The following is a 13,420-nucleotide window of genomic DNA, read 5'->3' on the forward strand; positions in this document are numbered from 1 at the left end:
AATTGCCACAAAATCAAGAGTGAAAATTATTTTATTCCAATAACAAAGTAGTCAGCGATGCTCTACGGCTTAGAGACAGTGGCACTGAAGAAAAGACAGGAGGCAGAGTTGGAGGTTGCAGAGCTGAAGATGTTGAGGTTCTCCTTGGGAGTAACAAGGATGGATAGGAACAAGGATGAGTTCATCAGAGGGACAACCCACGTTAGATGTTTTGGAGATAAAGTCAGAGAAGCCAGATTGAGGTGGTTTGGACATGTTCAGAGGAGAGATGGTGAATATATCGGTAGAAGGATGCTGAGGTTGGAACTGCCAGGCAGGAGATCTAGAGGAAGACCAAAGAGGAGATTTATGGATGCAGTGAGAGAGGACATGAAGTTAGTTAGTGTGAGTGAAGAGGATGTAGAGGATAGGGTTAGATGGAGGCAGATGATTCGCTGTGGCGACCCCTGAAAGGGAACAGCCGAAAGACAAAGAAAAAGAAGAACAAAGTACTCAGTGATTAAATCATATCTGAATCAAAGATTAGTAATATAGAAACAGCCAAACCTTTCCACAGGTTTCAGTAAACGCCTACTCCATTGTAAAAGCAGCCTGAAAATTTACTTAGTCATTGCTTTCAGTCAAAAAAATCTTTTTTCTTTCTCATTGTTTAAAATCTTGAAACCCACCTACACATTCAACTTGGTGTAAAACAAGTCACATAAAACACACTGCAAATTTACAGAAGATTAGATTGTACTGCAAAGCAATATAGACAATATAGAGAAGTCTCTCTGTACTACTTCTGCTTGGAATATTTATCATTTGAAAATAACTTGCTGCTGATAAAGATGGCCTTACATGGATGGGACCACACAGAAACTGTAAAGATGGCTGTGGATTTTTTTTTCCCCCTTTGTGGAGTTTTATGACCAAAATTGTTTAGATCAGTCTTACACTCAACTCTCAATTATTAACCAGTTACTAACTTCATTTTAATTTCATGCGTAAACTGGGAACTAAATTCAGATATTACTTTTGTGCATATACTGATAAGTTGTTCATAAGCTCATAATTTCCAGTTTACACAATTACTCTTTTTGAGAACAGGTTCCCTTTAAAGTCTGGTTCTTCTCAAGGTCCTGTCCTTATGTCATCTCATGGATTTTTTCTTCCTTAGTATCCCCTCTGGCTTGCTCATTAGGGAATAAATTTATACATTTAACATTCGTGTTCAGAATATATATTTATGTTCAACTTTATATACTGTACATTTCTTGTAAAGCTGCTTTGTGACAATGCCTATTGTTAAAAAAGTTATATAAATAAAATTTAACTGGATTGAAGTTGATCCTCACAATGGTATTTTGATATCTTTTCCTTTATGCAAAGTTTCAAAATATTTACATTTTGTAAATGATTCTGTCAGTGTTTTACTAAGCATTGTGACTTAGTGGTTAGCACTGTCGCCTTGCACTTCTACGGTCCGGGTTCGATTCCCGCCTCAGGGTCTGTGTGCATGGAGTTTGCGTGTGTCGTGCTCCCCCCTTAACTATGAAACTGTATAAACTGCTCAAGAAATGTTTTTTTTTTTTAAGAGAAACATTCTAAACAATAAAAAATAATCGACAAGTCTGAGGTTTGATTTGTATTTTTTTTTATGCTAGTAGGTGTGTGTGCCGGTGCATCCAAGCCTGAGTGTGTATCCTCCTTGCTTTAGCAGTCCAAGGCTCCTACTTAGATCTAGACTCAGTGGCTATTATAGTTAGATATTACATAGTTAGAACAAAAGCTGGTCAGCAGAAACCAATAACTCATCTTGTGCAAATACACATTATAGCTATATTAGGTCAGTTCTGGTCCCCAACCATGACGACCATGAGCCGTGTGAATTGTGATTGGTGGAGAGTTTGACTAATGATAAGGTTTCTGTTAACAATATAGCCTACACACCTTGCAGTGTGTGTGTGTGCAAGGTATCACATAATTCTTTTGTAACAACTGTACAAACATTTGCTGATGTATTTCACACACAAGCAGCAGCTTTTTTTTTACTTGTCAAAACCCCTGGCACACATCTTACATAGGAACAATAAGGAAGCAAGTAAGTGAGTGAGGAGGTCCGAAATGGAGTCTAAATGTTTCTGTTGCTTTGCCTTTTTCATCACAGTCTACATAACAGGTATTTCTAATATTATCATTGTAATATATGTGTTCATTCTGTTCTAGCTATTATGTATTGTTTTCAAATTGAAGTTGCTTATACTGTATGTATGCAGTATTTATTTTCTCATACCCCTTTCAGACCTAGTATTTTTTTATAGGCATTACAGAAATTACCTTTTTTTTTTTGAAATCCATTTATTTCTATATTTCTTTATGCAGAGTACTTAATTAAATATAATGACCAATATTATCTGATCCTTTAAATATTTCTAAGCGATACATAAAGAAGGTGGTGTGGAGAAAAAAAGATTGAGCAATAATACCATCTTTGTCATTTGAACTTGTTGTATAGTACCATTACTTGGTTATTTTTTGTTAAAACAGTAAATTTTACAAAGTAAAAAATGCTAACAATGCATTTATTAGGGGGTATTAAAAAGGTTCCAGATTTGCGCACCACAGATCCAGTCTCTTTTGCCATACTTTTTCCCCTTAGATGCCTTAAAACCTGGTAGTAGAACTCGCTATTCATGGTCCAGCCCCTGGGGATAAATTCTCGATGCACAATGCCGCAAGTGTTGACAAAGACGAAGAGCATGCACTTGTTCATGTTTGCCTTTTTCGTTCATGAAGATGATGGGCTCTTCCCCTTTGTCTCAGGGTTGTCCCCATACACCCAAGTTTCATCACCAGAAATGAGCCTCAACATTGATGGCAGACTTTGATTTGTTGCTCCTTCTGCTCATGAGTCTGCACTCTGGGGACAAACTTGGCAGCAACATGGTGCATGTTTAAATTACATGTGAGGATTGACTGTTCCGTATGACAAACAACAATGGCAGTAATGTTGTGGATTGTTCTCCAACTATCATGCATGGTTTCGACATTTGCAAGGGTTGAGCTCCTTGAAGGTTTTTCTGATCTCACATCAACTTCCAGGGATGTTCTTCTGCTTTTGAAGCCCATGTGCCACTCAAAACATCTAGAATGACCTACTGCAGAATTGGCGTAAAGAGATTTGCCCAGTTTCATGCAAAATTTCATATTTGTGGTTGTTCTAATTTGTTATCCATTATAAAGTAGCAGACATTGTAATGCACATAGTCAGAATATCACCAGTTGCATGGAGTCTGATGTACACAGGACAATGAATTTTGGCGTGCTGACTTAAAAAATTTGGTGCTCCCTGTGACTGTACAGGTCCTTCGGAGCCTTTTTGATACCACCTCATATATGCTAACAGTAACTTACATGATTAGGAACCTGATATCCACTTCGATGGGTGCTTATTTAAAAATTTGTCATTTGTTTTTACATGATGTATTTTGTATTTTAAGATGTTCTGTGCATTCTGTGTATTTTAAAACAAAGTTAGTATAATGACTATGAATTTACAGATAGGTGTTCTACTCAAATCTGCAACCTTATTTTTTTTAAGTAGGTTCATGTTACAAACTGGCAGAATGGTGGGATAGTGGTTCGCACTGTGGCTTCACACCTCCAGGACTTCATGTTCGATTGTGGTTGGTGGATTTCCTCCCACAATCCAAAATATGCATATTGGGCTAACTGGCCAAATTGCCCTCTCTAATGCTCTGATATATAGAGGAGTTCCTAGTTAAATCATTGACTACAAGGTGTCCATACCCTGTGCTTAAAAAACAAGCTCAAATAATCACCCCTTCTCCACTATGCTGAAATGTTATTTGGTTTTTGTCAAACCTGGTGCTGGACATGAAGGCCAAACAACTCCACTTTAATCTGTCCATAGGATATTATTCCAGAAGCCTTGTGGTTTGTTCAGATGCAGTTTTGCAAACCTCAGTCATGTTTCCATGACTTACCTTTTAGACAGAAGAGGTTTTTCCATTTTAACCCTTTAAAAAAAACATATGTACAGTATTAGTCTTCTTCAAACTAAGCTGTCATGGTCTTTAACTTTTAACATGCACAGTGATGCCTGTAGGGTCTGAGATGTAGCTCTTTTTTGTGTATTTCTCTGAGGACTGCAGGGTCTGACCTTGGGGTGAATATGGGTTATTGGCACGATGAAGAAAACTTATATGTTGTTGTTTAACTGAGGTTTCATTTGCCTAATACTGAGAGCTGCTACAATTAGAAGAGTTTTAGTATGTTTTAACACACAAAATACATATGATTAAAAGAAAGGGGCACTAACTTTTAAATCTGCATAACATTCGTCATATAAATGAGTAATATTGACTTATTGATTGTTACCTTAAGTTGCGAGGGGGAAAAAAAGAAAAAAACATACAGGTACCTATGGATATTATAGTAAACTTCAATATTGATGTTAAATAAAGATGCTGGAAACTAAATGGTGACACTTTTGGGTGTTCTATTCTAATAATGTTTATTGTAGACAGATAGCAATGCTATAGTATATATGATGGTGGAATAATAATTTTAGCAGTATCTCTTTCTCACTCACCCATCATCTATACCGCTTTATCCTATATTCATGGTCGGGTGAGAGACAGGGTACACCCTGGACAGGGTGGTAATCCATCACAGAGCACACACACATATAAACATTCACACACACCATGGGCATTTTAGGAACGCCTATTAGCCTAAGCTGCATATCTTTGGAGTGTGGGAGGAAACCGGAGTACCCGGGGGAAACCCACCAAGCACGGGGAGAGCATGCAAGCTCCATGCACACAGAGACGGGAATCGAGCCTGGCCGGGAATCAAACCCGGACCGTGGAGGTGCAAGGCGACAGTGCTAACCACTAAACCACCCAGTATCTTATTCATACCTGCCAAATACAATTATAAATATTCAATATTAACCTATATTTTTAGGTTTAATATATCTAAAATTTCCTCTTTCAGGAGTCACCTCTGTGAGTCTGATTCCATCTGCGAATCCTCTGGCTGTGGGAGAAAATGTCACTATTACTCTAAATCCTCAGATGAACATCACTGTTGGAAGTTGGTTGTTAGGTGGGAACATCCTGGTGACTTTTTACCCAGGTGGTATTGCAGTGAATGACAGTTACAGAGGGCGAATTTCATTGAACACATCCACAAGTCAGATCTCTCTGTACTCAGTACAAGTGAGTGATTCTGGTCTCCTTGTACTGCAAGCCTTTATCCCGACTGTAAACGCGCAACTTCAATTGTCTGTCCAGGGTAAGTTTTTAAACCCATACAACAAAAAGAATTTAGTAATAGTTTATATAAAACATGCTTTTAAAATTCTAAATGAATAAGGGGAGGAAAAATCAAACTTTCTTCTGGTAAGGAAATATTTTAAGTGTATAGCCAATTTACAAAAAATGTTATAAAATTGTTATTACGTGAGAAATGTGTAAAAGTTTATTAATAAGAATTTAAATTATGTTGGACTTTATTGGCAAAAAGACATGTTAAAAATCTAATAATAATATTATTTTAATTCTTATTTTATACACAGACATACAGCTTATCTTTCACACTTTACAAGAGTTAATCCGTTGAAGGTGGGAATAGTAGAGGGTTAAGGTGGGGTATTGTAGTCATAGCTGGTCTTATGTGCTCTCTTTATAAAATTACAACATTACCATTACTCACTTCCTGTGTACACATGGCGAGCTTCATTTTTTCCAATTCCTTATCCTTATTTATTTAGCAGACATCAAAGCCCTGAACATGTAGCAGAAAGGGTGGAAAAATTCCCCCTTTTGTTATAGTTTAAACTTTTTTTAACCAATTTATCATTGCAATAAAGAAAAGATAATAGACATAGTGAGATATTGTCTAAATACTCTGTATATACATTGTGTTTTAGTATTTTTTAGTGTCCAGTATATAAAATCAGTGTTCAGAATAGGCTGTGAATTGTAGTTTAAAACTAAATGTCTTGTTTTTATATTCTCACCTTTAGAGAAAATCACGAATGTGTCTCTGACAGTAAGTAACACAAACCTGGTGGAGTTTAATGACAGTGTCACATTCACCTGCACTGCCAGTGGCACACCATTAGTGTACACATGGTATAATGGCAGTTCAGAGGTCACAGCTGCCAAGGCTCAACTCATTAATAATGGAGGTGGTCTGGTTATTAACAATGTAACAAGATATGACACTGGGCCTTTCCACTGTTCTGTGGCGAATAACATCAGCAGTGAAGCAAGCAGTTCAATTTATCTCAATGTCAGCTGTGAGTATAGTATTATTCTAATATCCTCAGCTCTGTGATAAACCATTATTTAACAGTGCACATTGATTCTATTCTATGAACTTTATTCTTTCTAAACTCATCTTTTTCACTGTTAAATAGATTTAACTCATTTTATCCCCTTTAGATGGTCCCAGCAACCTGACAATGACAGTTCTGCCAAACAGGGTGCAGTACATTTCAGGATCCAACATCACTTTGTCCTGTTCTTGTGACTCTGTACCTTCCGCATTAATCCAATGGTCATACGATGGCATTTCACTAAATACTATTAGCCCAACCCTTCAGCTTAGCAACATCTCACAGAACCAGACAGGAGATTATGCCTGCATTGCCTATAACAATGTAACTCTCAGATATGACACAGTCACCAGAACTCTCAACATCACTGGTGAGGTTTAAAAAATGGTAAACTTATCAACAGTGCAACAAGTACAACAAAGTACTGCAGGATTAATCAATGCTACTGTATAATTTATACTACTATATCTTATTTTTTTATTTAGACCCATTATCGGCTGTTCCAATTGTGACTCTTGGTGAACCACCAATATACAACAATTCGTTTGCCCTGACCTGTGACATCACAGGACCCGTGGACTCTGTTTACTGGATAAAAGATGGCGTGCACCTGTTTCCTGATCGCACACATTCTCTCTCCAACCAAAATAAGACACTTACATTCAATCAACTGTCTTTGTCTGATGATGGAAAATACCAGTGTGCAGCAAGCAATTCTGTGAGCAATGTGACCAGCATAGCCTACATTCTGATAGTTAACTGTGAGTAGCATATACCACATTTCATTAACCTTTCCAATTACCATTTGATGGCATATGAGAAAATGTCCTTCTAATTTATAACATATTTTTAGTTGGATTAGATCAGTAGTAGACTTTAAATGTATAGCTACTAGACAAAGGTTTACACTCACTGGATATCCTAATAAGGTGTCAAGTGATTGTATTTCTAGGAGTCAATTTTGATTCTCCACACCTGCTCGTTCATGCAATTATCCAAGTAGTCCATCATGTGGGTCAAAATGTTTACAATAAGAATAAAAGAAAACTATGTATATATGTGTATATAACTAAGTATAGCAAGGTATAACTATGACCCATCAGATTGCACTATGCGATAATCAGGCGTGTACTACATTGTCATTGCGTCTGGCAGGTTTGGTCACCTGTCCATCAAGAACGGCAAGTATTGGGCTTAACTGGGCACAGTTTTACACAAACTGGAAGTTTAAAAAACATAAGATGATATATTTTATATATTTTAAACTTGATAGGATATTTTAAACTTTTCAGTCTGAGGTTTTATGTTTGAGCTTGATGCATTATGTTAATTGATACATACTGTAAAGCTGAAAAAAAGCTCTGGTTTGAAATAATTTAAACTTATTCTTCTTCTAAATATATTATTTTTTTTAACCAGTATTTAATTATTACACCTTTTTCTGCTTTCTCATCTAGATGGTCCGTGGTCCCCTGCAATTTCTGGCCCAGCCATAGCTGAAGTAGGTTCTAATGTGACATTAAATTGCTCTGCCTTCTCTCAACCTGCCAGTCAATACAGCTGGTTCTTCCAAGGTTCTCGAGTGGCAGAGGGCGCTGTGTATCAGGCTTACTCTCTTTCACTAAACAGCAGTGGAGAATACGTTTGTCTAGCCCAAAATAACATCACAGGAGGAAACAGCAGTGCTACATGGAACTTAACTGTCATTGGTACATCCTGATTTCATTTGGTCTACCTTGGTATTATAATTCGATTTGTCAATTTCAACAAAAGGAAAACAGACACTATACTACTACATTTCTTTTATGTAAATAGATAAAAAAAAATTAAAGTGACATTTCTATCACAACTGTGCTATATTGTTTTGTTTTAGTGGGAATTTCCTCAGTGGTGGTGACTCCTAGTACTCTTATCCCTGTGGCATCCAAGGATATGCAGCTCTTCTGTAATGTGACTGGCATTTTTAAAAGCATCCATTGGCTAAAAGACAGCCAGCCATTAAATACAACAACCACAATATCCATGAATGACACCACTGTAGATTTCCATCCTCTTCAGATCACTGATGATGGATCATATCAGTGTGTTGCCACAAATATTTTCCGAGCACATCATAGCCAGCCGTTCAGTTTAATAGTTAACTGTAAGTGCCCCTTTCCCTTTATCATTGTGAATTATATATTATTATATTATTTTTTTATATTGAATGTAGTGTAAAGAAAGTGTAATAATGGCATAATGGAAAAAAGGTAAGATGATGCTGTATCTGAATTCTGGCAAACAGCCCAAAAATAATGAAAACTAATGTTTTGCCAAAAATCTGGCAGTAATGTTTTCCAGTTTAAGAAAACATAGCTATTTTGTATTTTACCAAAACTGCGTGGAATGTTTTCACTTAGGCTAATTCATAACATTGCCTTGGCTGTCACTGGGTACAAATCCAGTTTAACAAAGACAGGGAAAAAAAAAGCAGATAGAACATATCAAAATCTAAAAGTGTTGTAGCTGAGTTTTTATTTGATTTTTTTGTTTATTTGTTTTGCTTTTTGTTTGTTTGTTTTTTAAAGTAAATTATACATACTGTAATAGCAAAATGAATATAATTAACTGGTAGCTTAGAATCGGATTAACTGAGATTGTAATCAGAATACAGGAGTGATTAAAGCTTGCATAATAAATCCTGTGCAAGTGATTATATTTCAGATAATAAGTATGATGTGGAGTATGATGTGTATAATACTGACAATCAAAGAAATTACTGTAAATAATTGTTTTCATACTGTTAACACATAATTAATACTTTAGTTCACCAACTACTGTATGTTGTTGGGATACAAATGTAACAGCACAAGGCAATTGTATTGGAATCTTTAAATGCATTTTCAGCAAACATGTTTATCCTAACTTCTGGGTGAGATCATTTATTTCAGTTCTCAAAGGTGTACATGTTTTAGAACTGTATATAGTAGAACCAAGGTTGTTAAATTACATGAAGCTATGGTGCACTTTATTTAACCTCTATTCATGCCCTTTCTTTTCCTGTAAAAACAGATGGGCCAGTGGACGTGACTATAACAGCTAACAACAATATCAACATTGTTTTACTTTGCAATGCGAAGTCTCAGCCACCAAGTGTTTACCAATGGCTCTTCAACAACATTGTCATTAAAGAGGATGCCACATTAGTTTTACCCCTAATGACTCCTGTGGGTAACACATACACCTGTGTGGCCAAAAACCCTCTGACCAATAACACATTGTCTAAATCCTATGTTCTTCCAGGTGAGCATGTTGTTTCCAGAAGTAAAATAGCTGATTATTAGACTTGAAAATAAAATATAATGTTTTACTATAATAATTAATGTTGATTATTTATAGTTTTCTCTAATTTCTCTAGTGATTAATTCAGCAACATTGTTATATTTTCTCCTTTACAGACCGTAGTGCAGCAGCTCCTCTTCAGACTAACGTGTTGCTGACAACCTTGTGTGCTCTTGTTTTGCCTGCATTAATGCTGATGAAGCCCTTTTAAGCTGCTGATTTAGCTCGCTAACAAATCGACAGATATTTAACAAAAACAGATATTTCAATCAATTAAAAATGTTCCTAAAGCGTTATAATATTAAAGATATTTAACTATTAATTTCTAAACAAATCATACATTGTCTGTGGAAATACAGTGATCTTTGTGGTGAGATGGTTGTTTTATTAGAAACATAAATAATGGTAGACAACCATGAACTTAGAGCTGTTTTCCAGAGAAAGTCTTACTGACATCATGCAAAGATCTGGGTGACAACAGGGCAAGCCTCAGCATTTTATTTCTCTATTTTGCTAAATCAATCAACCATCAAATCATTCATAGTACATAGTATTCATAGTTCATTTTGCCAGGACATGCCAGGACATGGGAATAAAGATGTTTTTCAGAATGATCAATGATACATTCTCATTTGTGTTTGCTGATTTCCATGCACAATTTTTTGCTAGCTACTTTATACTTACTATACTTTTTTCTTTTTTTTTTTTGATAGAAAAATAGTAAAACCACTATCATGTTCTTCATCCTTTAAAGATCATCATAAGTTACTGCTTGTACTAACACTTTATTTATTTATTTTTTTAAACAATCATGAACCATGCACGCTTTCATTCAAACTACATTGTATTACGTTTATATTTATGCTTTTGTTACGTAATTGAGCTTATACATCACAGATAATACACTGAATGATACTGCTTTATTATTTTTATTGACAATGAATTACAGTGTAATAAAGTATAACTAAAATTATATGGAAACAATATCACCAGAAAGCACATTCTATTTGAAAATGTTATCTATATTCTGCATACAATCTGTATACTAGTTCTGTGTAATATCGTACATGGAAGAAATTATTAATGGTATCATCTGCACCTGCTTATTCTAGACCTTGTTCTAGTTCTAGTTTGTGCACAGTCCATTAGGGAAATACGATCATAAACATACACCGAATAAATGAATGCTTTTAAGGCAAGGGCCAAGCTATATTTGTATTTAAATGTAAAGTGTTAAGGTGGAGTACATATTACAGTAGCGTATGCCATACACTTGCTGCCCACTTACAGTACGTATCTTATTTACTTTGTATTTAAATCCTTCCTAATCATTTAGGTAGCTCTTTACATATTTGAAGAGCTGTGTGTAAATTCAAAATGGCTATTGTTGCTGTTGTTAAAACAAAAAAGAAATATATATTTTAAAATAAACACACAATTTGACTTAGTATTTAGTTGTTGTACTGATACTTTATTTATTGTTTTTTAACAAACATAAATCATGCATCCTTACTTTTATATTTATGCTTTTTATGTAATTGAGCTTATACATCACAGACAACACACAGAGACTGAATCATACTGCTTTATTATTTTTAATGACAATGTACAGTATTATAGTGTGATTAAGTATAACTAACATTTTTTTAAAAACGAAATCACCAGAAGACATTTTTTATTTAAAAATTGCATCTACATTCTACATACAATCTGTATACTTGGATTTCTGTGTAATATTGTACATGGAATAAATGATTTATAGTATCATCTGCATCTGCTTGTTCTAGTTCTAGTTTGTGCACAGTCTATTAGGGAAATACGATCATAAACATAAACCAAAAGAATTAATGCTTTTAAAGCAAGGGTCTAGCCATATTTATCTTAAGATTTAAAGTGTTAAGTTAGAGTATAAATTACAGTGGCTTCTTTTTCTAAATATTATGTTTTTCAGAATACATCAAAGAACTATATGGAGCAGAAAAAGCTGAATATTGATGTCAGTCTTGCAAGGAAATAAGAATGAGTGTTGTAGGAATAATTAAATTGGTGTACTAATTTCTTTGGGTTTCCCCTTGTTTGTCACAATATTAATATTTGTCAGCATCTTCTTGCATTCTTGGTAATTTCGAATTCCATGCTTTGAGCACTTTGCCTTCTCCTTCTTACTAAGTTTATCTGAAAAAAAGAAGAATGCCAGTAATTATAACAGCAACAAGATGTAGAGGGAAAGTATTAAAAAATTAACACTCTGACATACTGTCACAAAACAGTTTTTGCGTGTGTGTGTGTGTGTGTGTGAGAGAGAGAGAGAGAGAGAGAGACCTACCAGGTATTTTGCATAGACACCCTCTCTGTGCTTTAGCGTTCCCTAAATACAGAATAAAATAGTGCACAATCAACACGTTTGTGCACAATCAGTCCATTAGGGTTATACAATCATCAACATAAACCAAAAAAATGAAATGCTTTTAAGGCAAGGGTGCAGCTTTATTTATATTAAGATGTAAAGTGTAAAGGTGGAGTACATGTTACTAATAATTACACTTTCTGGCCACTTATCACAATTACAGGTTTTTGTTTTTGCTATGTACCTAAATCCTGCCTAATCATGCAGATTGCTCTACACTTATAGTATCTGAACCGTATGTAAAATTCAAAATGGCTATTGTTGCTGTTGTTAAAAACAAAACTTAATAAATATTATACAATTTGACGATAATTGGTGCTATCTAATATTATGCATAGAAGTAATGAATGTAAGCCTATCATTATATACTATTTTACATCATATAATTAATGAGATATTTGTAGAATTAAAAAAGTCATATAAAAATGAGCCTGGACATTTTTAAATATAAATGCTTTTCAAAAAACTAAGACAACTTGATTTTGAATTTAGAACGCTATTACACAAAAAAGTTAGGATTTTTTCAGGGATTGTATCCAACATTTCTACAACACTACTCACCTGCACAGACACAGAATGTACCTCGCTGCTTGGTGGATCTGGTGAGTCTGGTAACATCAAGAAGTTTTGCTGCATGTCCAGAATCAGCTGTCACTGCATTATGTGAAGAGAAAAAAAACTTCAGTAAGTGCCCTGTTTCCTGCTACTATTGAACATTATATATAAACATCAGGTTGAGATAAACCAGAACCACTCTTATTGTTCCTGTTTATTAAGGTTTTTAACCCAACTTACAACTTCTGTCTTTGACTTGGGAGTCAATCATTTCTGTAATGACAAGCAAGCAAGAAGCACAGACTGAGCAGATCAACAAAAATATTTTCTACAGTAATTCATATGAAAGGACCTCTTACTTTTAAAACTTCAAAAATTGATTAGTTATACAATATCTTATAAAAAAGTTTCATTATAAGGTCATGTGAGGGTTATTTAAAGTACATTATATACGTACAGTAATTTATGTTGTATACTGCAGTTATGGTATAGTATAAGAAACATGTACAGTACCTTGGCAAAGAGCATTGAAGCCCACCATGGCAGTAAAGACAATCAGAAGCATAAAAAATTTCATCTTGGCTTAAAAATGTCCACTTTTTTGCGTACCAATGGCCAAGCCTGCAAAGTAGAGTGAGGTAAATTGAAGCATTTCAGCATTTATAAGCACAAGCTCTTGGTGTCTGATTTCATACACCATGCCTGAGCTTGCTGTAAAAGAAGTTGAATCAAAGCTGGCATGTGTACAATAGATACACATCCATATTATATTTACATGAAATTGC

At 35.0% G+C, this 13,420-nt stretch overlaps 1 protein-coding gene across 1 annotated transcript; it reads left to right on the plus strand.

Moving 5' to 3' along the window:
- Nucleotides 1-2,034: 2,034 nt before the first annotated feature.
- On the plus strand, nucleotides 2,035-10,762 carry ceacam1 (CEA cell adhesion molecule 1). Its single transcript, XM_053494021.1, has 9 exons — nucleotides 2,035-2,161; nucleotides 5,005-5,304; nucleotides 6,038-6,313; nucleotides 6,459-6,722; nucleotides 6,838-7,113; nucleotides 7,810-8,061; nucleotides 8,226-8,495; nucleotides 9,404-9,634; nucleotides 9,790-10,762. The coding sequence occupies exons 1-9, from the start codon at nucleotides 2,107-2,109 to the stop codon at nucleotides 9,882-9,884; spliced, it is 2,019 nt and encodes a 672-aa protein (XP_053349996.1). The 5' UTR covers nucleotides 2,035-2,106; the 3' UTR covers nucleotides 9,885-10,762.
- Nucleotides 10,763-13,420: the final 2,658 nt, after the last annotated feature.

The sequence above is a fragment of the Clarias gariepinus genome, chromosome 4, assembly GCF_024256425.1.
Source record: "Clarias gariepinus isolate MV-2021 ecotype Netherlands chromosome 4, CGAR_prim_01v2, whole genome shotgun sequence".
Classification (NCBI taxonomy): domain Eukaryota; kingdom Metazoa; phylum Chordata; class Actinopteri; order Siluriformes; family Clariidae; genus Clarias; species Clarias gariepinus.